The 23752-nt window shown below is 41.1% G+C and overlaps 1 protein-coding gene across 7 annotated transcripts in view; it reads left to right on the top strand.

Moving 5' to 3' along the window:
- Positions 1-700: 700 nt before the first annotated feature.
- The window catches only part of TNS3 (tensin 3), a 171844-nt gene continuing 148792 nt past the window's right edge, over positions 701-23752 (top strand). For 5 of the 7 annotated variants that reach the window (XM_087916675.1, XM_087916677.1, XM_087916674.1 and 2 more), the window contains exons 1-4: positions 701-761; positions 850-1289; positions 21726-21763; positions 23235-23346. In XM_087916675.1, coding sequence (XP_087772801.1) covers positions 23329-23346 — 18 coding nt within the window. In that variant the 5' untranslated portion in view covers positions 701-761; positions 850-1289; positions 21726-21763; positions 23235-23328. The remainder of the gene's footprint in view (positions 762-849; positions 1290-21725; positions 21764-23234; positions 23347-23752) is intronic. The other 2 variants (XM_087916678.1, XM_087916672.1) reach the window with 1 other exon arrangement.

Here is a 23752-nt window from a genome sequence, read left to right as displayed (position 1 = left end):
ACAGCATTTTAATTTGCGATGCACACACATCCTCGATATGAACAATGGGATTGTCTGGTCAATTGAGAATATGTGGTACTCACATACCCACTTTGCCCAACCATCACCAATTTCAGAAAGCTATTCAGGGTTGGCTGTAAAAACTATTTGAAAAGAAGGCCACCAAGAAATCCCAGGAGTAGATATTAGATAAGGAAATATTCATAACAAAATTAAAGAAGAAAGCATTAGCAATCCACCATTATATTTCTTGTTGCCAGGCAAATTATATGGATGCAATCACTAGGAGTAGAAAATGACCTGAGGGCACATAATCAAAAAGATTTGTAGTAATTTAACTCAATTTGAAGGAATCTTGACTTTATTTTGCTAGTAGTTCATTTGTGAATAGTATCACCAATTAATATCAGAATAATATTCTCTGATTCTTCCTCATGGTCCATACTAGAAATGCTTTATCTTCCTTTGCAGGTTCAGATGACTAGGGGGACCTCTGTAGAATTCCACAGGTTGAGGAATGAAAAAGCATTTCTACAACATAGGGCTACTATGCATAGGCAAAATAAAATCCTCCTTGCACATTTTTCAGTGCACGCATTTTTTTTTCCTGCAAGTTCATTCCTCTTGCCTGTTGCTATGCTCTTGGGCAGGAGCAGCGGAGTAGCCCCTGGTCTCAACCCCTCCCTTCTTTTCAGGTGTTCACAAAGTCCGGAGAGGAAGAATTGAGAGAGTTCTTGGCTGGGGTTCTCTTATCTCTATTGGTATATCCTATTAATCACCCATCCAAGGAATTCAGCTGTCCTTCAGGTGCTGGAAAGTAAAGGGCCCCCTTTTACTCTTTCTTTGCAGAAACGAGGTCCACCAGCCTTTCAAAGATACAGGATGATCACCATGTTTTCTCCTTCGTCTTTGAAAACTCAGAAGAGAAAGGCGAGCCAACAGGCAGGAAGTCTGGGGGTGGAACGCGGAAGCCATCTGCTGCCTCGAAAGCCAGAGGGAGCCACCTGCTTGCTGGATTTCCAGGCAGCGAAGGAATTTGTTCTTTGACCGGGGAGGGAGGAAGGGAGAGAAAGAGAGAGAGAGAGAGAGAGAGAGAGAGCTTTCGCAGAACTTCTGCTTTGTATTGGACCATTTTGAAGAGAGCGAAGGCCCAAGAAGGCTTCCTTTCTTGAGTGGGCTTTATTTCTGAAGCTTCTTCAGCCACTTTCCCGTAGGGCGCCTTTTGCTTTGCTGGACGGTCTGGCGAGTCAGCGAACGAGCGCGCTCCAGTGGGGAGCTGAGGCTGAAAGGTAAAATTTCTGTAGTGCTTTTGCCCTCAACTCGCATATTTCATCTTGCACAAGCAGTACGTGAGAAGCTAGTAGGATAGATGAGCTTTTCCGCGCGGCTGATTCGCAATCCTGCTTTTGTTAGCGAAGAAGTAAATGTTCGGTTTAATCTTGTTTGTAATTTCTGTCAATGTTGCCGCCGATAGCAGTAGCGATAAGAAAAGAATTTTTGCATAGTTGATGTGTTTCTACAAATAATTCTGGTTTGACACTTTCCTTTTTAAGAAAGTTATTATTCCATCTGTTCATACGTTATCACTTTGTCTGTCCTGAATGTCATAAAACAAGTGGATTGAGAAGTCATTTGCACCTACAAGATGTATAAAATGCTTTGACACAATCCAGTGGAATTAAACACACTTAAGTGCCATCCATTTTAACAACAAGCATTTCAGTAGGTTATGTGTTCCGTTTTGAATCACTTGAGAGTAAAAATATTTACTTTGAGCAGAATTATATTCCTAGTTTCTATGCATGTATGTATATACGTATAAATAATAAAATAAATGAAAAAAATATTGGCCTCTCTCAGAAATTGGTTTAATCAAGCAAATTGTAGTTAACCACAGGGATGTTGTGCAGAACCAACTGTTGTGTGGTCTCCACTTTTTTAAAAAATTCAACTCTGAATTCCATTACCATTCTGTAGTTGAAGAAAGATTTAATTTGTAGATCTCTATCCAGTTGCTCTAAACAGACATTATTAAGGAAGTATAATGAGTTATTGCTCCTTGTTCAATGGAACAAATCCTGGAAAAAAAAACCCTAAAGAATTAAACTTGGGTAACAGAATAGATTTTGATACAATTCCTACTCTTACTCCAGTGGATTGTCTGAAAGTTCAGGTTTCTTTTTTAACAATAAGTAAATTAGCAGGGTATGCTGGATGCATTTCTGGATTTAAAAAGGCTTATTTTCAACCTGGCAGCTCCCCCTTCTATTTTACTGTGTCCTGGACTCAAACTGAATGAGCCTTCTCTAATGCTTGCTATCAGGTTATACTTGATAGAGTCTCAATAGAATCAAGAGGATCTCTGTTTGCCAGGAACCACTGATATCATAAGCTGATGTAGTATGATGTCTCTTGGAAAACTTGTTTGGTCTGCTCCAACAAAGCAAAAAGAAAAGAAGGAAGATGAATGGCTTTGTTCTGATGAGATGTGAGATGAATGGATTCCTTGGCTCAAATAGTTTATCTAATTAATTCTGCATTGGATGCAATTTGTTTTCTTCTGTTACAGTGATTAAGGCATCAGGCTGGAAACCAGGTGATACTTAATTCTAGTCCCATTTGGACACAAAGCTATCTTGATAAGTTTAGGCTTATCACTTTTTTCTCAACTCTAGGAAGGAATACCAAACTACTTCTGAAAAATCTTGTACAAAAAGCTGCAAGAACTTGTCCAGGCAGTCCTTGAAATTCGACATTATTGAACAGAAGAAAAAAAATGTTGGGTCTAGTTTATAATAAACAAATATTACTACTTTATAGCATGTAAAGGGCCTGAGAACATGGGAATGATATTCTATGCAGTGCTTTCTATTAATAGAATAGATTTTGTGATACAATCAGGGTAGACATAGTTTTCAGATAGACACTTTATATTAAGACAGATCATTGCTTCCACTTGGATGCCCTCAAGTTATCTTAGTCACCATAGCAAAGATCTTTATTGACTTGTGATAGGTAGTCTGACTATACTTTAAAATTGGAATTACCATTCAGTTTAACTCTCTCTTTACTGAACATTGTAATAAATAAAACTTCGAGTTAAAAGTTACTTTTGAATAGCTGGGTTAAATTCTCCATTTGTAATACAATGTTGATTTTCTTTATCTTTGAAATAATAGCTGTGTCAACATCTTCCTTCAACAAAGGCAGCATTGGCATAACTTGATTATAGTGCAAGATTAGCTACATTTTACAACTGCCTTTATCCAAATGCAAACTGTTGGCTAGGTAAGACAATAGATTAAATAACGAGTACTGTTCAACATAGTTGGAGTATTTATTTGAAAAATTTATTAGTCATCTATGCCAATGTACCACATATAGAAGACCCTGGATTAAAATTAAAATTTGACTCTTAAAGTGAATCTAGTTAATTTTCACATACACAAGCACACTCACACACTTCAGTTTCAGAAAATGCACTTAGTACCTCACTGAATTATAATATAGTATTTGGTGTTAATGATTTCCAGACTCCTGAAAATTATATAACTTAGTGGCCTTTCACACCCAGTGCCACATTCTGATCCACCCAAAAGCTGTAATGCTGTATTAGAAACCAAAGCTGTTTTACGGAAGTGATTTAATAAACAGTCCATGTAAATTCATGCAAACATTACTTCAGAAGAAAATAATTCTTGTTAGATAATAAATGAACATCTTAATTCATTAAAATATCATTACTATAGTTTGCAATTTACTTATACTTAACTGGGTTGCACAGGCCAAGCATGGACACTTTTCTCATATAGGGTCATATTGGAGTATGTCTAATTTTGGTGGAACATGTTATGTCAATCTAGCCATTAAGGTTTGGAAATCATGGTTAATGGTTTATTATAAGTGCCTTTATTGTCTTCCATCATGATTTCCTTAAACATGTTTTACTAAGTAAACCAGAGTTACAGGTAGAGTATGCAAAATGCTTTACAAATCAGAGTGGTTGCTTTTCTTTACAGCAAAAAATAAATAAATTAGAATACTTATATAATGTGAGATATTTCTGATGTTTCTTTTTATACCAAAAGTCATATTTTAGGATCTTTCATTGTATGATCAGAAATTGCAAGATTTCTCATAATTATATTCTTTCTTTATCATTTTTATTTTTACTGTATAAAATACAAAGAAGAAAAGAAAAAAAAAGAGGGAAAAAGAAAATGGGGAAAATGGGGTGTGAGATACGAGAAGACAAAAAGGAAAGAAAAGGGGGAATTGACTTCCAACTCTTAGCACAGTATAAGATAACACACCCTAGCCTCAACTTTTTGCTTTTATACATTAATATATAACTAGCTATTTCTATAACACCAAGTCTTTCTAAACAACAAAATCAAGGTCAAAGTTTCATTTTTTTTTCTTCACAAGCACAAATTCTAGAAGTGATATCCAAATAAGAACATATTTTCCTCTTTGAATAAAATAATCAATTTAGCCATTCTTGCTTTATCTTCTATTTACACCTAGTAATCTTTGTGAATTGTCACTATTTTTAGTGTCACTATTGTACTTTTAAATTCTTTGATCTTACAGAAAAATAGTGATAAAAAAACATCCTTTTTCCACCCTTTTCTTTCCTTCAAACTACTGAACTTAAAAAAACCACTTTTTAAAAAACTTTTTAATACATCTTTTTATTTGACTTCTTAACATACTGGCTTTAAACTTGAATATTATGTTTAGATCCCTCCCTCCAAACTACCCTTATAGATTTTTTTCCTTTTAATATAGAGTTTTTCTTTAAATTGGTACATCATTTTCTTTAATTTTCTCTTAATACGGGTACTCTCAAATATATTTTCAACATCTTTGCCTACTTTAAGAATTACTTAAGCATTATGCAGTATATATGAACAAATACATTTTCAGATTTTGAGTTAAATCTTTCTTTCAGTTGCATATATCAAGCAGAGAAAAATGCATCCTGATTCCAGTTAGCTCATTAAGTTAAATCACTCATTTCAGCTTATCTTTAGGGAGTAAAATATTTTCAGCTTATCTTTAGGGAGTAAAATATTTTTCTTCTCTGGAAGTTCTATCAAAGACTTATAGGCCTTTCTTTTTATCATGAGATCCACAAGCTTGTTAATGTCCTTAAAGAAAAAGTCCCAAATTTGTCTTTATTCTTCATGTTCTTCTTTCAGTTGTGTTGAGAGGTTTACATTTGAGCCATAGTAGTGAAAGTTAATATAAGGTTCTTCCAAAACTGTGATAAACTTCTCTGCATTTTCAGCTTCTTGTGAAGTTGCTCCAGCAGTTTGGTAACATTCTCCACATGTATGCATCTCAGAAGTAATTTGAGAGGATTTTTTATCAGAGAACAGCTGACCAAATTGGCGTGTTTTATTTAGAGACCTTTCAAATATGTTTCTAATACTTTGCTCCAAAATGTTGGCTTCCTCTTTTAATCAGAATCAAAAGATTTTAGCCATCCACAGCTAAGAAGATCCAGCAACCAGTTATAACAATAGTAAACTAAATCCACAGCTTACAATCTTTCTCCATCAGTTGCTTGGTTGCTAAACAGTGGGACTCTGGTAAAGTGGGCATAGCAGCACCTGCACTTTCTGTGTCACATAAGAAAAGTACATCTTCCTTCCCTGGTCCTTACTACTTTCTATAGAGGGATGATCAAGAGCATCCTATCATATTGCATTACTGTCTGGTTTGGAAGCATTACTGCAGAGAATGGGGAGGGTGGCAGAAAAAATTATTGGTAGTTTGCTTCCTTCCATCCAGTATTGTCTGAGATGCTACACATGTTCTTTATGACCTGTTCTTTTTACCTTTGGTCTTCATGGTATCCGAAGCAGAACATCTAGATTCAGTCACAGTTTTGTTCCATATAGTATCAGCTTTGTAAATGGTCTATTTCTTCTTTGTGCTGTGTATTCAAAATGGACAGTGATTAATGTGTGTATGTGTGTGTGTGTGTGTGTGTTTGTGTCCATTTCTCCAAAAATAAGACAGGGACTTATATTATTTTTTGCTCCGAAAGATGCAATAGGACAATAGGTCTTATTTTGGGGAAAATATGGTACTAAATGCATCTATCTGACTGTCAAACTAACTGGGACTTATTTTGGGGGTAGGGGCTATATTACGATGATCCTCAAAAATCATGCTAGGGCTTATTTTCTGGTTCTGTTATGTATATATGTATATGTGTATGGGTAGATAAATATTTTCTTATATTATGAGCACCCTCAAAAATCATGCTAGGGCTTATTTTCTGGTTGTGTTATGTATGTATGTGTATATGTATATATGTGTGTTATGTATGTGTATGGGTAGATATATACTTTCTTTTAAGAGCAGTCAATAGAATTTCATTTTCAATGTGTGCCAGTGTGCTCACAGTAAAAAAACGACAATAAAGGTTGTCTCATCCAATCTCATCTCATCTTGTCTTACTATCTTCCCACTGGGTAGATTTAATTTGGGGGGAAAAGTTGTGAATTGCTCATAACATTAAAAATGTACAAGAAATACAGTAATCCTCGAGTTACAGCCATTCGTTTAGTGACCATTCAAAATTACAATATAACCAAAAAAAGTTATTTGTAATCTGTTAGGAATGTAAGTCACCTCACAGTTATTTGGGTTGGAAATATATAAACCAGGATAGACATTTTAATATGTATTAATATATTAATATTAATATATTAAAAGTATTAATACTTTTAATACTATATCTTTAAGAAAATGATAAAACTGTAATTGGGTGTAGTTCCGCAAATGGCCAGAAACCTGGGTTGTTTAGTCTCAGAAGAGAGTCTCGGTGAGTCTCTGTTTCTTCTGTTGGAGAGAGTTGCCGTTCCTCCTTCTTCTTCTTCTTCTTCTTTTTCTTCAGCGTTTGTCTCGCGCTTGGGCGAGGTCCGCTAATGTCCTTGAGTACTGCTTCCACACCTCTCTGTCTGCCACGTATGTCGGGTCTGCCTTCGCGATCTCTAGATCGGCCTTGATCGTGTCCATCCAGCGTTGCTTAGGTCTACCACGCGGTCTCACTCCTCCGACAGTCACCTTCATTGCAGATTTGATGATGGATTCTTCCTTGGCGCGGCTCACGTGGCCGAACCATCGTAGCCGGGACTGCCTCATGACCGTGGGGATGGGCACGACGTTGAACCGTCTACGCACTTCTTCGTTCTTAACGCGATCGAGTAGGGTGAGGCCTACCGACCATCGGAGCATTCGCATCTCCATTATCTGGAGTCTGCTTTCGACTTCTTTGGTCGTCGGCCAGCACTCTGCGCCGTATATGGCCACGGGCGCACCACAGAGTTATAGATTTTCGCCTTCAGGCGCATCGGCATCTTCTTGTCACAGAGGACGCCCGTGACGGACTTCCATTTGCCCCACGCTGCGTTGATCCTGGCTGCCACCTCAGTTTGTAGTAGGCCTTCTTCCCCAAGAGTAGTTCCCAGGTACTTGAAGGTGGAGGCGCGGTAGCTCCTGCCCGTTCACGTGGATGGAGCCTGTCATTTCATTGTCAGTGGTCAGGTATTCGGACTTCTTTAGGTTCAGCCGGGCCCGAACTGCTCGAGGCGGTCGTGCCACTGTTGGACTAGGTGCTCAAGTTCAGCCTTGCACAGGTTGGCCGGGAACACATCATCGGCGTAGAGCAGCGTCCATGGGGCGGGCGTGTACAGGTCGTGTGTAATTGTGTCCATCACCAGAATGAACAGCAGTGGTGAGAGAGCAGAGCCCTGGTGTACGCCGACGGTGATATTAAACTCCTCTGATATCCCAGCTGCCGCTTACACGGCTTTTGTGACATCTGTATAGGAGTTGGACCCATTGTACGAGCAGCTCAGGCACGCCGTGATCTCGCAGTGCGTACCAGATGAGATCGTGCGGGACTCGGTCGAAGGCCTTTTCCAAGTCCAGGAAGGCGGTGTGGGCGGGATTTTCTTCTCTCTGTGAGCCTCCATCAGCATCCGCACACCGAAGATGGCGTCGGTGGTGCCGCAGTTCTTGATGAATCCGGCCTGGTTGACGCTGATGTCGACGATGTCCCGAATGCGCTTATCAAGGACGCGTTCAAGATTTTCATAGTGTGTGACAGTAACCTGACCGGTCTGTAGTTGGAGCAGTCCGCTGGGCTGCCCTTTCCTTCCAGATCGGAACAGTAGTGCTGCGGTACCAGTCGTGTGGCGCTTTTCCCGTGGAGACGATGTTGTTGAACAGCTCGCACAGCCACAATGCCGAGCCCGGTAGTGCCTTTTTCCAGAAGTCGGCAGGGATGTCGTCTGGTCCTGTTGCCTTACCGTTTTCATGGCCTTGATGGCGTCGGTGACCTCGCTGGCATAAATGCCTGAGACTGGGCCTTCAACTGGGTCACCTCGCGGGGTTCGTGGGTGTGGGAACTCCTCGGTGGAGATCTTCTCGAAGTATTGCCGCCACCTCTCGGCAGCGTCTCTGGGGTTGACGATCAAATTTCCCCTTCGTCGTTGATCCCATGAAACTGGTCAATGTCCAGGGTCTTCCTGTGTCTGCTTTTAGCTAGGCGGTAGATCTCATTCTCGCCTTCTCGCGTGTTCAGCTTCTCGTAGATGTCATCGTAGTGGAGCTTCTGGCTGTCGCTACTGCTTTCTTGGCTGCCTTTTTGGCCGCCTTGTATTCGCAGAGCTTCTCGCTGGTCTTGTCCTGAAGAAAGGCCTTGTAAAGCTGTTTCTTCAGGTGTACAGCATCTTGTACTTCCGGTGTCCAGAGCCATGTATCTCGTTCGATGCGTCTCCGTCCTGGCTTGGTGCAACCAAGCTGTTGGCAGCCGGCAGTGTGAACAGTGCTCTTCAGCATGGACCACGCTTCCTGTGGCCCGTCGACCATCTGCAGGAACTGCTCCGGTTTGATGAGGGGTCCCGCCAACTTCTTCTGGTTCCACCACTTGATTCGTGGCTGATCTGCATTCCTTTTGTCAATCTTGGTCTTGGGCTTGCTGATCCTGATCTTCGCCATCAGCGGCCTGTGCTGACTGCTCGATTCGTACGGGTACACCTTGGCGTTGAGCACGTTTTTTGCGGCTCTTCGTCGTACGATGATGTAGTCGATCTGTGTGTGGTGGCTCCCGTTTCTGCTGTGGTAGGTGAGGAGTTGAGATTCTCGCCTAATGAAGCAGGTATTCGTGATGGTCATATCATGGGAGTCGGCAAAGTCCAGGATCCTCTGGCCACTCTCATTCGTATCACCTGTGCCGTGCCCACCGTGGCACTGGTGTCCGTTTTTGTCCCGTCCTACGTGACCATTCAGGTCGCCCGAGATGATGATGTCGTCTTCGTGTGGGATCTGCCTGAGTTGGATGTCGAGCAGTTCCCAGAAGGTATCCTTCTCCTCCTCGTGACATCTGGTCTGAGGGGCGTAGGCGGACAAGATGTGTAGGCACTGCCTCTCGATCGCTACGACGATTATCATCAGTCGTTCTGTGAGGCGCTTAACTTCTGCGACGGAACTTTGCCAGCTTGGACTGACAACCACAGCTACACCGCCGCGGTTTTCCTTACAGCTGGTGTATATGATCTTGTAGCCGTCTATAGTCGTAGCCTTGTTGCCCTTCCAGCGAGTTTCCTGGAGGCAGCAGATGTCCAGCTTCCTGTCCCGCATGGCCCTGACGATCTCGGTCGAGCGTCCAGTCAGCGAATCCACGTTCCAGGTGGCCACCTTGAGCGTCTGGCAGTCCTCTGTTCCCCGCTTGCGTTTTTTCACACGGATCGGATAGTCTCCGTGCGCATCGGACCCGGACGCAGCCGCCATAGCTTTCTCACACGGTGCAGGTGCGCCGTGCTTTCCGCGTGGACCATTTCGTTGATTTTTGGCGCAGGCCAATGGTCTCCTGCGCCCGTCGGTTCCCCCGAACGCGGTAGCATTGGACGTGTGTTTTGTAGTGGGCGTTTCCACCATGTTGATGCGGCATTTGAGTACTCCAGCCGGCCTGTCGCGTGGGCCTGTCGTCGGAGGGTCTGCTCTCAGTTACGGTCAGCGTTTGACGGCTTCGCGCATCCAGGGGACACCACTTGGAGGTGGCAGACCGCTCGTCCCCAGTTGCCGTTCCTCCTAAATGACTGTTACTGATCGTTGATGTAAGTCTGTTACTGAACTGTTTTTTGATACTGGACTTTGATATTTGGATTATTCCTGAACTGAACACTGACTGCTTTATCTGTGAATGACTTGGACTGCTTATCTTGGACTGTGCTTAAACATTTATTGGAAGTAAAAAAACCTACATTTATTGTACAGTGTATCTGTGTGCTGTGTGTGTTATTTTTCACTACTCTCACTATGTCTCCCTGTATGTGCTCATTCTCCTAACGGGGAATTACCTCAACATAATCCATACTCACACTTATGACCACTGCAACATCTTAGGGTCACTTGATCAAAATTCAGGGTTTTGGCAACTGGCATGTATTTAGAAGAGTTGCAACATCTTGGGAACATTTGATCATTATCTGCAATCTTCCCAGCTGGCTTCCTTCAAGCAAAGCTAATGGTGGAAGTGATATACTTAACAACTGCTTGATTCATTTAACAACTGTAGTGGTTCACTTAAACATGGTAAAAAGTAATAAAATTAGGCACTGCTCACTTAACTGACTTGCTTAGTGGTCCTAATTGTGACTGTAGGTTGCAGATTATCTGCACTGTTAAGAAGAATAAAAGTATGTTTAATGGATTGTTATAATGTAGTATAACTACCGTGTTTCTCATATAATAAGGCCGGGTCTTATTTTTTTTTGAGCCCTGAAAAAATGGCTAGGCCGTCTTTTTTTGGGGGGGGGTGACTTAATTCCCCCCCTTGCATCTTCGGGCGGGCGGGCGGTGATGGTTTGGATATTGATCTCGGTGTTGGTGGGGCAGTTCGTATCGGGGTCAACGCAGGCAGCATCATATCCAGGTGTGCAACAAAAGTACTTCCTAACGGCAAGGCCCCCCCACCATTCCCCCCATTTTGCATGTTTTAATATAGGCCTTAATTGGGGAGGAGGGGCTTAATTTCATTTCATGCCTATAAAACATGCTGGGACTTCCTATTGGGGGAGGCCATATTGTTGGAGAAACAGGGTAGTAAGTATAACTAATAAGTATACATGTCTGATTTTGCTCTAATTTACTCTTTATTCAGTTTTAGATAACTTCTAGAATGGAAACTGACATAGCAAAGATATTTTGCAAGGTAACATAGTGGTCAAACAGCAAAACTTCCTCCTAGAGAGTTCCAATCTCTATGGCCTACCTTCTTTATAATAATAGTGATTGAATTATTAATCTCTAAACTGTAAGTTTTAGGAGTACTCAGAGTTAGGATCCAAGGAATTATAGCTAGCTCTGGGCATAGTTCTAAATGATAGTGGACCTTTCTACAATTTTTTATTTACTTTTGAAACTTTCATTTTAGTATGACATTTAGTTTGTTGGAGAAAAAGCAAAAAAGGCAACAGGGCAATCTGCCAATCCTTGGCAGACCTAATGTCACTCTTTATCTAGGATCTGAGTAGTGTAAAAGGCTTTACTAAAATAATTAAAATCTAATGTGAGCTGTTAGTTCTTTGCATTTTTAAGCTTGAGTGAAATACTTTTAAAAGGGTACTCTGTGGCACAAATAATTGCCATGCCATTTTTGTGTGATAAAAAATGAAAAAAGAATGTGCTCTCAGTTGTACAGGTCGGAGAATCCAAAATGTCTCCTGCTTCCTTGCTTAAAGACGGAGTCAATCAAAGTTTAGTCCAGCCCCCTTTCCACTGCACATGCCCAGTTTTTGACTCCGTCTTCATGCAAAGAGGACACGAAGAGAGAGTGCTCAGAAAGAAAGATAGAAAATATAGGATCAACGCTTTGGATTCTTTGAGAAAAAAAGAGACAAGAGAAAGAGTGAAAGTCAGCAAACTGTGAGTAAGCGAAAGAGCTGGAACCTCATCCTAAGATGGGAAAGCCCACATAGCTGTTTGGTGTTAGGAGAATAAGTGGCAGCAGCCTCAGTAAGAGTGGGCAGGCTCTTGATCGGCTAGCAAAGAAGGAGGGCACATTAACTCAGATTTCCCAGAGCCTTCGTTAAACAAACCAGAAGCCGCACAAGCCTCCAGTGCTCTCTTTAATTGGAGGCAAACTCAGTCTTAGGCTGAGCAAGCTTCTATCACAGCCATACAAGCCTACCTGGGGGAAAGGGAGGCTAGAGTCCATGCTCAGGCAGGTCTGAGTATACTCTATCAGCAAAAGCCAAAGGGAAAGACTATGGCTGAATTTTCTGAAACAGAGGCAAGCCTAGAGGAACAGGAATCCCCTGCCCCCAGTTTGAACAGAGAGCAAAGCACAAAGGAACCCAGAGAGTCTGGGAGAGCTTCAGAAAGGCCTCTCAGCAGGGTGCCCAAGGCAGATGAGAGGGAGGCATTAAGGAGACAAAGGGCCATTGAGAAATGTTTCCCAAGGGCGGGAAAGGAGGCGGAGAAGAATGGAAATTCCCGCACTCCAACAGGCAAACCAATGAAAGCGAAGTATCAGGAAAGGAGCGCTACACTAGAAGATCAGCCTTTTTAGCCTGTGAACGAAGAATTGAGTGAATCAGAAAGACAGTGCTCTTAGGCATGCAATGAAGAGCCCTCCCCAAGAGAAAGAGATTTTCTACAGAGTCTAGCTCTTCCTCCACAGAGTTGGAAGTCAGGGAGACAGTCCTTTAAAGAGGAAATGAGGGCTATGATGAAAGAAATGGCAGAATTCAGGGACAGTCAGGGTAACAGAGCCAGCCTGGTATATAATGAGAGGAGACAGGATGCTCATCATTCTACTCGAGCAGGAGGAGTAAGGGAGGAACTGGGCTTCCAGGGAGACAGTTCCAGTAGATCAGACGCTCACAGTGAGGCCTCTGTTTCAAGAGAGGAAGAATATAAGGAGTCAGTTTTCTCAGATGAGGAAATTAATGAACAGGAAACTCCAATGTTCACAGGTCTATTTTGTCACCAGCTGTTTAAGATACTGCTGGGGAAGGCTAAGATAGCAACAGGCCTGGGGAGAATCACAGGGACAGAAGGGTCTGAGTTACAACCATCTGATCCCAAAGATAGATTTTTTTGCCAGAACCAAGGTTGAAAGTGAATCCATACCTTCACCTGAATTGTTCAGGGAAGTGGTGGAAGGTCAGTTGGACACACCAGTTATTTTCCCAATGCCAGGGGGGAATGAGAGGAAATTTTATAATGCGGAACTAGCAGACCTATTCCCAGTTCCCACGATAGACAGCCCTGTGGCAGCCTCCACGTCTGCTACAGTGTTGGCTAATGAAGCTGAGGATGGTCTAAAGGGGAGGATAAGAAAACAGAACAACCCTACAAAAAGTTCACCAGGCCGTGGTATAGGAGGTAAAGGCAACGTCCATGGCATTTTTCAGCAGAGCAGTCCTGATATGGATTGAACAGATGCAGGAAAGGATGCCACCTGGCGTTCTTTGATTGCAACAGGATTTGAACAAAATAACTGCTGCAACAGAGTTCATAGCAGACGCCACACTTAATGGGGTCAACTACACAACTAAGGCCATCGCAGCTTCAGTGGCTGCAAGGCAACTTGTTTGGCTCTGCCACTGGCAGGCAGATCTGAAACATAAATGGAAACTGGCATCAGCTCCAGTTAAAGGGGACAAACTCTTTGGGGAGGCCATTGAGCCATTACTGATTGAAACCAAGGACAAGAGGAAGATCTTATCCAGGAAACTTGGTCAGGCAGATAGGCGACCTTCTCCATATACACGGCAACAGCCCTTTCCTATCTTGGGGGGTGGCTTCAGCCACTCTCCATACACACAGAGACAATACACGCAGACCCCTACTAGACATCCAGATAGGTCAGGATTTAGAGATAGGGATGGACAACGGTCCCAGGGAAGGCGTCCCTTCCAGAGTTTGACTGGTAGGGCCTTCTGGCATACAAAGTGACAGCCGGAACAATGCGCCTATTGACGGGAGGCTGGGCCTATTCACCAACCGATGGGTGTCGACCACAACAGACAAGTGGGTCCTAGACACATTAAGAAAAGGCCTAGTTCTGGAATTCATCTCCATACCCCCGAGCTCATTCAGAAGATGCCCAACACCAAGGGACAGAACCAAAAGGGTAATTATGGAAACAGCAGTTCAACATCTGCTGGACATTCAGGTGGTACAAGTGATACCAGAGAACGAACAGGGACAAGGGTTCTATTCAAACCTGTTTGTTGTTCAGAAGGCATCGGGGGGGCTGAAGACCAATTTTGGATCTCAAATTACTAAACAGGCACATAGTATACAGGAGATTCAAGATGCAGTCCCTGCAAGCTATACTAGGGAGCATACGGGAGGGGGATGTCCTGACATCAGTAGACCTCACAGATGCTTACCTACACATACCTATTACCAGGAGGCATCGGAAGTTCCTGCTGTTTTGTTATGCAGGGAGACACTACCAGTACAGGGCTCTACCATTTGGCCTGGCCTCAGCGCCGAGGACTTTCACCAAGGTCTTGGCAGCAGTAGCAGTCTTCCTCAGGACAAAGCCCATACGGGTCCAGTGCTACTTAGACGACATATTAATACAGTCAATGCCGACTCTAAGAGCACAGAACGATCTACAAACCACGATACAGACATTACAAGAGCATGGCTTTTCGGTGAATTTTGAAAAGAGCCACTTAGAACCGCCAGGCAATTACAACACTTAGGAGCTGTAATAGACACCAACTCCTGCGAGGTTTACCTGACACAGGAAAGGCAGGACAGCATAAGGTCATTGATAAATCAAGTGAGCACAGCTCCGGGGTGTCCCTGGACTTGCTGTCACAAATACTAGGGAAGATGATATCATGCATCTCGATAGTACCTTGGGCCAGGCTGCACGCAAGGACATTGCAGTGGTTCCTATTACCTTACCAGAGAGCAGGCAAGGGCAATACAGGAACTACGATATGAGTCCCCCCCCCCCGAATGAAGTAGTCACTCCAGTGGTGGAGATCACCCGCAGTGACAAGGGAACGTGGGTTCAAGGAACCCACCCAACTGACTATCCCAACAGATGCAAGTTTATTAGGCTGGGGAGCCCACTGTCAGAGCCAGATTACACAAGGTCAGTGGTCTCAGTCAGACCTCAAGAACAACATCAATTGGTTGGAGCTCAGGGTATCTCACCTGGCTCTAAGGGCCTTCAGGTCAGTGATAGTGGAACAGCATGTGTTGATCCTGACAGACAACGTGACCACCAAGGCTCATATCAACAGGCAGGCAGTACTCACTCCCTAGCGCTCATGCAAGAAGCCGAGCGATTGGGCCTCTGGGCAGAGACGCACCTTCTATCGATCAGGGTGGAACACATATCGGGAATGGAAAATGTTCAGGCAGATTGGCTCAGCAGAACAATGGTTGACCACTCAGATGGCGCCTACACCCGGACCTGTTCAGGGAACTATAGCACAGATTCGGGAAAGCAGTCCTGGACTTGTTTGTGATGCCAGCAAATACACAACTCCCAAGATTCTACTTGAGATTCCCAACACAGGGAGCAGAAGGAACCAATGCGCTCTGAGAAGCATGGCCAAGGGGTTTGCTCTACGCATTCCCCCCGCTCCCCTTGGTACCAAGGATAATCAAGAAAGTGATAGAAGAGGGGGTGGAGGTCTTAATGGTAGCACTTCACTGGCCCAGGATGTCTTGGTATGCAGATCTGGTAGATCTGTCAGTATCAAGACCATGGAGAATTCCCCCGGACAAGGTAGAACTGAGTCAGGGAGCCATATTGCACCCAGAGCCACAATGGCTGCAACTAACCATATGGCACTTGAGAGAACCATGCTAAAGCGTTTAGAGTACCCAGACAAGGTAATACAGACACTCCAGGCATCCAGGAGACCATCAACCAACAGAATTTATGATGCTACTTGGAGAGCATTTGGAACCTGGTGTTCCAAGAAACAAATAGATCCAACCACAGTGTTAATTACTCAAGTGCTGGATTTTCTCCAGGAAGGCCTGGAGAAAGGTTTAACCCCTAACACCTTAAGGAGGCAGGTAGCAGCGATAGCTTCAGTGTTGGGTTGCGGGACCTCAGAGTCCCTCTCACAACACCCCCTAAACCGCATGTTCATCAGGTGAGCAACCAATCTAAAGCCACCAGTGATACACAGGTACCCTGCTTGGGACTTGACAAGGGTGCTCAGGGCGCTCATGACTGAGCCCTTTGAACCGCTGAGGTCATTAGGACTACCTTCACTCACCCTTAAGGTGGCCTTCCTAATAGCCATTACATCAGCCAGAAGAATTTCAGAGTTGGCAGCATTATCTGTGAGGGAGGACCTCTGTATAGTTCACCCAAATAGGGTAGTATTAAGTTTAGACCCAAAGATCCCAAAGATCAATTCTACGTTCCATAGAGCACAAGAGTTAGTACTCCCAGACTTCTGCGCAGAACTGGTCCATAGCCTAGAAAGGAAGTGGCACTCCTTGGATGTTAGGAGAGCTATATGCATTTATGTTAAGAGAGCAAGGCCCATTAGAAAAACAGAAGCATTGTTCGTTTCATTTAGACCGAGTTCATTGGGACAAAGAGTTTCACCATCTACCATAGGCAGATGGATCAAGATATGTATCACAAAAGCTTGGGTACTTCCCACGCTTTGGATTCTCCGACCTGTACAACTGAGAAAAAGCATTGGGCTTACCTGAAACGCATCTTCTAGTTGTATGGGAGGAGAATCCAAATCCCACCCTTAGATAGTTAATCCCGAGCTCAGAACAATCAAGAACGAGCACCAAAGAACTCTCCAAGTCAATCATCAGCCTTCATCAAAAACTGGGCATGCGCAGTGGAAAGGAGGCTGGACTAAACTTTGATTGACTCCGTCTTTAAGCAAGGAAGCAGGAGACAGCCCATGCTTTGGATTCTCCTCCCGTACAAGTAGAAGATGCATTTCAGGTAAGCCCAACGCTCTATCTGTTCATAAATCTTTTTGAAAAAAACTAATTTGCATATCTGCCTGAAAAAGAGTAGCAAACTTAAAAAGATATAGGGAATATATGAAGAATGTATGTTTGTCTTCTCTGTTATATTGATGTGGTGTGATATGTTTTTGATATATGAGTTCTGCTTCAAGGGAAAAATGCACATCAAGGAAAAGCAGCCCTGGAGAGGAATTAGGGTGACTCAGATAAGGCACTTTGATCCCATCCATCTGCAAGTTAGCTTGTTTTAACCTGTTAATATATGGATAGCCAATTTCCATTTTCCTTTTATGTTTGGAAAATAATTCATAGCCCACAACAAGTCTCTGTAATTGGTCAAGATTGTTCGTTCTTGCCTGCAGGAAGGCATTTCTCTGTCTGCTAAATTGAGGTTCCAAAGGGGAGGGGAAAAAACGGATATATCTTCTTTGTCAGTAAGGAAAGTGAATGATAACAGACCAATTTTTTCTGGTCAGAAATTTTATTAAGAAATGCATGTGGAGTTGCAAAGCATAGAGTAGAGTTGTTCCTGTTTCGTGCTTTCCTGATTTAGTTGGCTAGGCAAATAAAGTTTTGATTATGCATTCTTTTTATAGCATTTATTTGGTTTTATTTTCAAAACAAAAACTTTACTTGAAATTAAGTTTGTGGTTTCTAGAATCATGGAATTTTAAAGTTAGAAAGGACAGCCTTGCTAGTTAATGCTGGCATCCAAATTAATGCCTTCTAAAGAATTGATATTTATTTTCTGCTTGAGCAGATACTCATAAAGGGGATCATCATCTCTTAGGCTAATTAGTTCCACTACTGAACTATGAAGAAGGATTTTCCCCACTCCTAACATTCAAATAGAATTGGTCCTTTTGTAATCTAAATTCATTATTCTACATTTTATATTCTGCAGTGAGTAAGAATAGGTCTTGGCATTTCTTCTCATGTGACATTTTTTCAGGTATTTGAACAGTGCGATTACATTGCCCTTTGGTCATTTTTCTATATCATTTCTTAAGCCTTTCATTTTAGGATTGTTCCCTATGAATCATTTATCTGCTATCCATTATTTGCTTCTCTGTAAATATAACATAAGATTATTCAATAATCATTTTCTGCCTTAAGTTAGCATATCAACCTAATAGATACAGCTAGCCTTGAAGTCTAAATCTTTCTGAAAATCTTATCCTCCATAATCTGGAATTCTCTAGTTATCCAAATGACAGTAGAATAGTCTGCACAGATTAAGGGAAAAATTAGTGTGCCTGTTCTTCAAATATGAAAGAACTAAGTTCTAACTTTCTAAATATATACAGTAGAACCTCTGGTCACAACCATAATTCACTCTATAACTTTGGTCACAACCCAATTTGGTCATGACCCGAAACTAATTTTGGAATTTTGGCACTTAAAAAAAATAGCGCGGAAGGGGAAATCAGCTGTGGAAAAAAATTGTAAATATTTTGGTTGAGTTGTTTAGCATTTCTAAATCATTTTGACTATTATTTTAATCTAGTCGACAAATTTTGCCTTGTTGGGTAAAATCCAATCAATCTCCGAACCTTTCCCCTAACCTTTAGAAATAGGAAGTTAGTGAAAAGGCATGACAAAATTTGTTGCCTGTCAACATAGTGGCTTGGTGATAGCTCCTTTGACTTTTAGTTACTGCTTTCTGTAACAATTTCTTTCATCCACACCCTTTGCTACAAAGATACCTGTTTTCTTACATGCTTAAATTTCTGTGCAGGTATGCACATTTTTCATTGTGCTCTCTCTTTCCTTTTGTGCTATACTTTTAAAACAAAGTATTACTTCTAATCATAATAGTCATTCCGTGAATTTTAAATGTTGTCCAGCAAGTTATATGAGTTTAAACTAACATTTTTTTAAATTTTTTGTTAACCAAACCAGGCAGTTATAGAGGTTCAGATGATAGACTCAATAATTCCTCTGTAGAACTGTATCAGCAGCTCCTTGAGCAGTTTGAGCTTTCTGAGTTGGCGCAGAAAGAACATTCTTTGTTGTGCTTTTTTGATGACGTGTTTGATGTTAGGTGTCCATTTTAGGTCTTGAGATATGATAGATCCTAGAAATTTGAAGGTCTGTACTGTTGATACTGTGTTGTCTAGTAGTGTAAGAGATGGAGTATGGGAGGGTTTCTCCTAATGTCTACCACCATTTCTATGGTTTTGAGTGTGTTCAGTTCCAGATTGTTCTGGTAACACCATGAGGCAAGTTGTACAACCTCCTGTCTATATACGTTGTCTCGAATGAGACCAATCACTTGTATCATCTGCAAACTTCAGTAGTTTAACAGATGGATCATTTGGATGCAGTCATTGGTATATAGGGAGAAGAGAAGTGGAGACAGCACACAGCCTTGGGTGGGGGCTGTGCTAATTGTACAGGTATCAGATGTAATTTTGCCTAGCTTCACCTACTGCTTCCTGTCTGTTAGGAAGCTTATGATCCACTTACAAGTGTGTTCAGATACCACTAGCTGGTTTAGTTTAGTTAGAAGAATGTCTGGAATTATGGTATTGAATGCTTAACTAAAGTCTATAAAGAGACCCTTGCATAGGTATTTGGATATTCAAGGTGTTGTAGGATGTAGTGCAGAGCCATATTAAAAGCATCACATGTTGATCTATTTGCTCAGTATGCAAACTGCATGGGATTTAACAGTGGATCTGTGATGGTTTTCAGGTGGGACAGCACAAGCCTTTCAAAGTTTTTCATAACTACAGATGTTAGAGCAACTGGTCTGTAGTCATTCAGTTCCTTGATGGAGGGCTTCTTTGGCACTGGGGTGATAGTAGAGCATTTGAAGCAAGAAGGAACATAGCAAACTAGTGATTTATTGAAGAGTTCAGTGAAGATGGGGGTCAATTGGTCAGCACAGACTTTTAAGCAAAAAGGAGATACCTTGTCTGGCCCTTGTGCTTTTCCTGGCTTTTGTCTGTGAAATAGATCCTGAACTTCTTTTTCTGTGATCACCAGGGGTTGTGAACCCAATGAATTGGGGTCAGTTGTGGGAGGTTCGACTATTGGTGTGTCCGAGATGGGGCTTGTTAAGATTGGTGGCTGTAGTTTCCTTTCAAACCTGCAGTAAAACACATTTAGGTCATCTGCCAGTTGTTGATTTCCTTCAGCTTGGGAAGGAGATTTGCCGTAGCCGGTGATATTTTTAAAAGTTCTAGGCTGCATAAATAGAGGGAGAAAATCAAGATCACGTGAAGTGTTAATACCACTTTGTAATGCCTTGGTAAGGCCACACTTGGAATACTGCATCCATTTTGGTCGCCACAATGTAAAAAAAGATGTTGAGATTCTAGAAAGAGTGCAGAGAAGAGCAACAAAGATGATTAGGGGATTAGAGGCTAAAACATATAAAGAACGGTTGCTGGAGTTGGATATGTCCAGTTTCATGAAAAGCAGGACGAGGGGTGACATGATAGCAGTGTTCCAATATCTCAGGGGTTGCCACAAAGAAGAGAGAATCAAGCTATTCTCGAAAGCACCTGAGGGCAGACAAGAAACACTGGGTAAAAGCTAATCAAAAAGAGAAGCAACCTAGAACTAAAGAGAAATTTCCTGACAGTTAGAACAATTAATCAGTGGAACAACTTGCCTCCAAAAGTTGTGAATGCTCCAACACTGGAAGTTTTTAAAAAGAGATTAGATAACCATTTGCCTGAAGTGGTGGGGGAGGGGTTGGACTAGAAGACCTCTAAAGTTCCTTCCAACTCTGTTATTCTATTCTATCAATAATCTCATACATAGAAACTGCATTTTAAGAAATCAACTAACTTGGCGTCATATCCTGTAGCTGTAATTTTATGTGGTTGTGGTTTGTATGCATCTTTTATGTGGCAGAAAAGAAGCAGAACATGTAAGTTTTGAAGATATACATAGGTTTGACTCACATATCATGCTTTAGCCATAGAGCAAATCGTTTGATTGTTGGGTTGTATGAATTCAGTTATAATGGGGATTGTATACCAAGGCTTGTAACTTAGTCATGTTTCTGTGATTATCTAATTCATATTTTAAGTTTGATGGTATGTATAATATAATGAAACTATTATTATTTCAAATACTTTATAATACAAAATCGTACCATTATCAACAGAATTGCTTACTTTTCTTTAGCCCTTTCTTACCATTTTCTATCATCTGTGTAACAGAAGACCAAAAAAAAACTAGGATACCAAGAAGACAATTGCTTTAGAGGGTCTTAGTTGTGAGCGTTAATCCCAAAGAATCCACTTAAATCTGCTTATAAAATATTGTTGACTAGGAGAAAATGCTCAAATAATCCTGGAGTTAATCTCCTTTTCCCTCATCTGCTACTGATAGGTTAAGGCTGGTGTTTACATGACACCCTAATGTGATTGCCAGCTGTCACAAGTGTATATAGAGTAGTTTTAATTGGGTGACATTCTTTCCCACCCCTATCAATGTTCTGCAATACTGCTGTCATCCTAAAAATCAATAGCAATAAATCGGAGTTGATTGATTCTGAGTGGAGGTCTTCCAGTCCAATTCCCTGTTCAAGAAGGAGACCCTATACCATTTCAAATATGAAGCCTCAGTATTTAATACTTGAAATGATGCATTTTCTTCATGAGTTCATAAAAGCTACTTTCAGTACTTGCTAATAATTAAATACATTTATTAAACATCAACTGGACTAAATTGTTTATTCTATTCTACAGGTTACTGGGTCCTGGAGGTATGACTATAACCAGCCAATGTAAGATTTTGCAGATAATCAAGATTTACAAAAGACAAATATTCTGGCTCAGCATCCATTCTTGAAAATTTCAAACAGCAGTTTGACTTTTATTAAATAATGTGCCGAATTACATCATAGCAATATAATAGTCTGATTCTAAAATGCAATAGGAATAATTTTATATGTGTTACAATAAAAAGTATGTATGCAGAAGTGTATACACTGCTTTCATTCTACAGGAGATTTCATTTGAGGAACTTTTTAAAAGAAACAATGTATAAGTAGCTTTTAAAGGTGGAAAGCAACATCCCTTTTATAAGATTAAAATAACTGAATTAAAGAACAACAATTGTAAGGTAGCTTTTCTTCAGGAAACATAAAGATTGTGGTCCAGAGATTAAAATTTTTACTGGGCTGCCTGAATCCTACCATACCCTTGTAGTACTTTTGAGCCAAGATAAAATGCAGAATTTTTACTCTTATCTGTGAATAACATGAATTCTAAAGAAGTTTCTATTTATCTCTAATGAATTTTATGGATAGGCATTTAAAAATTAGCTTCCGTTTCTTTTTCTTTTGTTTCCCTCAAATGTGCCCCCAAATGTGGGCCAGATTGACATCTTGACTCTAGACATATAGAACCTTATAATGTTCTGAAGACTAGTCGGCAATATAATTAGTCCTCATTTAGTGACCAGTTACAATTACCATGTGAAGAAAAAGTAACTTTTCAACTAATCCTTGCATGTATGATACTTAACAGGTCTGTAAACAAGGGAAAGCTGAAGGAAGCAGCTCCTTTGCTTAAGAACCAGGCTGTCAGTTCCAGTTTTACATACAGAATGAGAACTACCTATATAGTCCAATATCTGTAGTGTCAATCTCCTATTGCCAACTGGGTAAAAAAATGAATAATGGTGAGGGTTATAGTTAAAGAGGGTTAGACAGGAGAGAAAATTGGGAGGAAGGAAGGCAGTTTCTTTCCTTCTCTCCTGCACCTTTCTCAGAAAAATATTATTTGTTATCAATAATTATTAAAACCTAAAATATTTATTCATTGCGTGGTGGTGATTTCCAATAAAGTTTGCAGGATATAACAGGATAGGTGCTTCCTTTTAAGAAATCCATCATCACATTCCTGATTATTTTTCCATTTCTTCTGAATATACTGTGCTTACTGAATTAACTCAGTTACTGAAATAATGCACTTATTCCTCATTTCTTATTTATATCTTGTAAAGAAGATTTCTTGGTATTTCTATAAACTTCAAAGCTTTCTTTGCATTCTGCTATTTCCTCATGTGAGTGAAAGATTATTTACTGTTAAATACAGTTCTTTTTATTTATAAATATGTTTGTAAATAATACACTTTGATACAGTTCTAAGTACTATTTTGTCTTACAATTGTTTTACTATTTGCTTCACCAGCTTTGCTAGTTTAAATATATTGTTAACTTCTTTTGAAATTGTTTTTTCATTGTCTTCCAGGCAGAAGACTTAGCTTCAGACTCTCAGATATTCAAGAGTAAACACTTTAAAAAAGCCAAATCTTCTGATACGTGCAATCAAATAAACAATTCCAATGGTATTTCATGCAGAGGTAAGCCTTACTGCCTTGCATTTATATTGCTTTTTAAATTTTAATTATTTATTAATTAAATCTGTTTGTCTCCCATCTCACTACAAGGCAACTCTGGGCAGCTTACATCATCAAAATAAAATCATACACACACACACACACACACACACACACACACACACACACTTTTAGTTTGATGGTGTAAGCTGCCCAGAGTTGCCATGTAGTGAAATGGGAGGCAAACAAATGTAATACATACATACATACATACATACATACATACATACATACATACAACGTACATACATGCATGCACGTGTGTGTGTGTGCATGTGGGTGTGTATATAAAAATACAGGTTATAACTCAAAAATGGAGAGGAAGAGAGTAGAATGTCCTGTGGGGATGGGAAGGTGGGAGCTGCTATTA

This window comes from Pseudonaja textilis, chromosome Z, assembly GCF_049901715.1.
Source record: "Pseudonaja textilis isolate UNSWEBS1 chromosome Z, rPseTex1.2, whole genome shotgun sequence".
NCBI lineage: Eukaryota > Metazoa > Chordata > Lepidosauria > Squamata > Elapidae > Pseudonaja > Pseudonaja textilis.
This window is presented reverse-complemented; position numbering and strand designations above follow the sequence as displayed.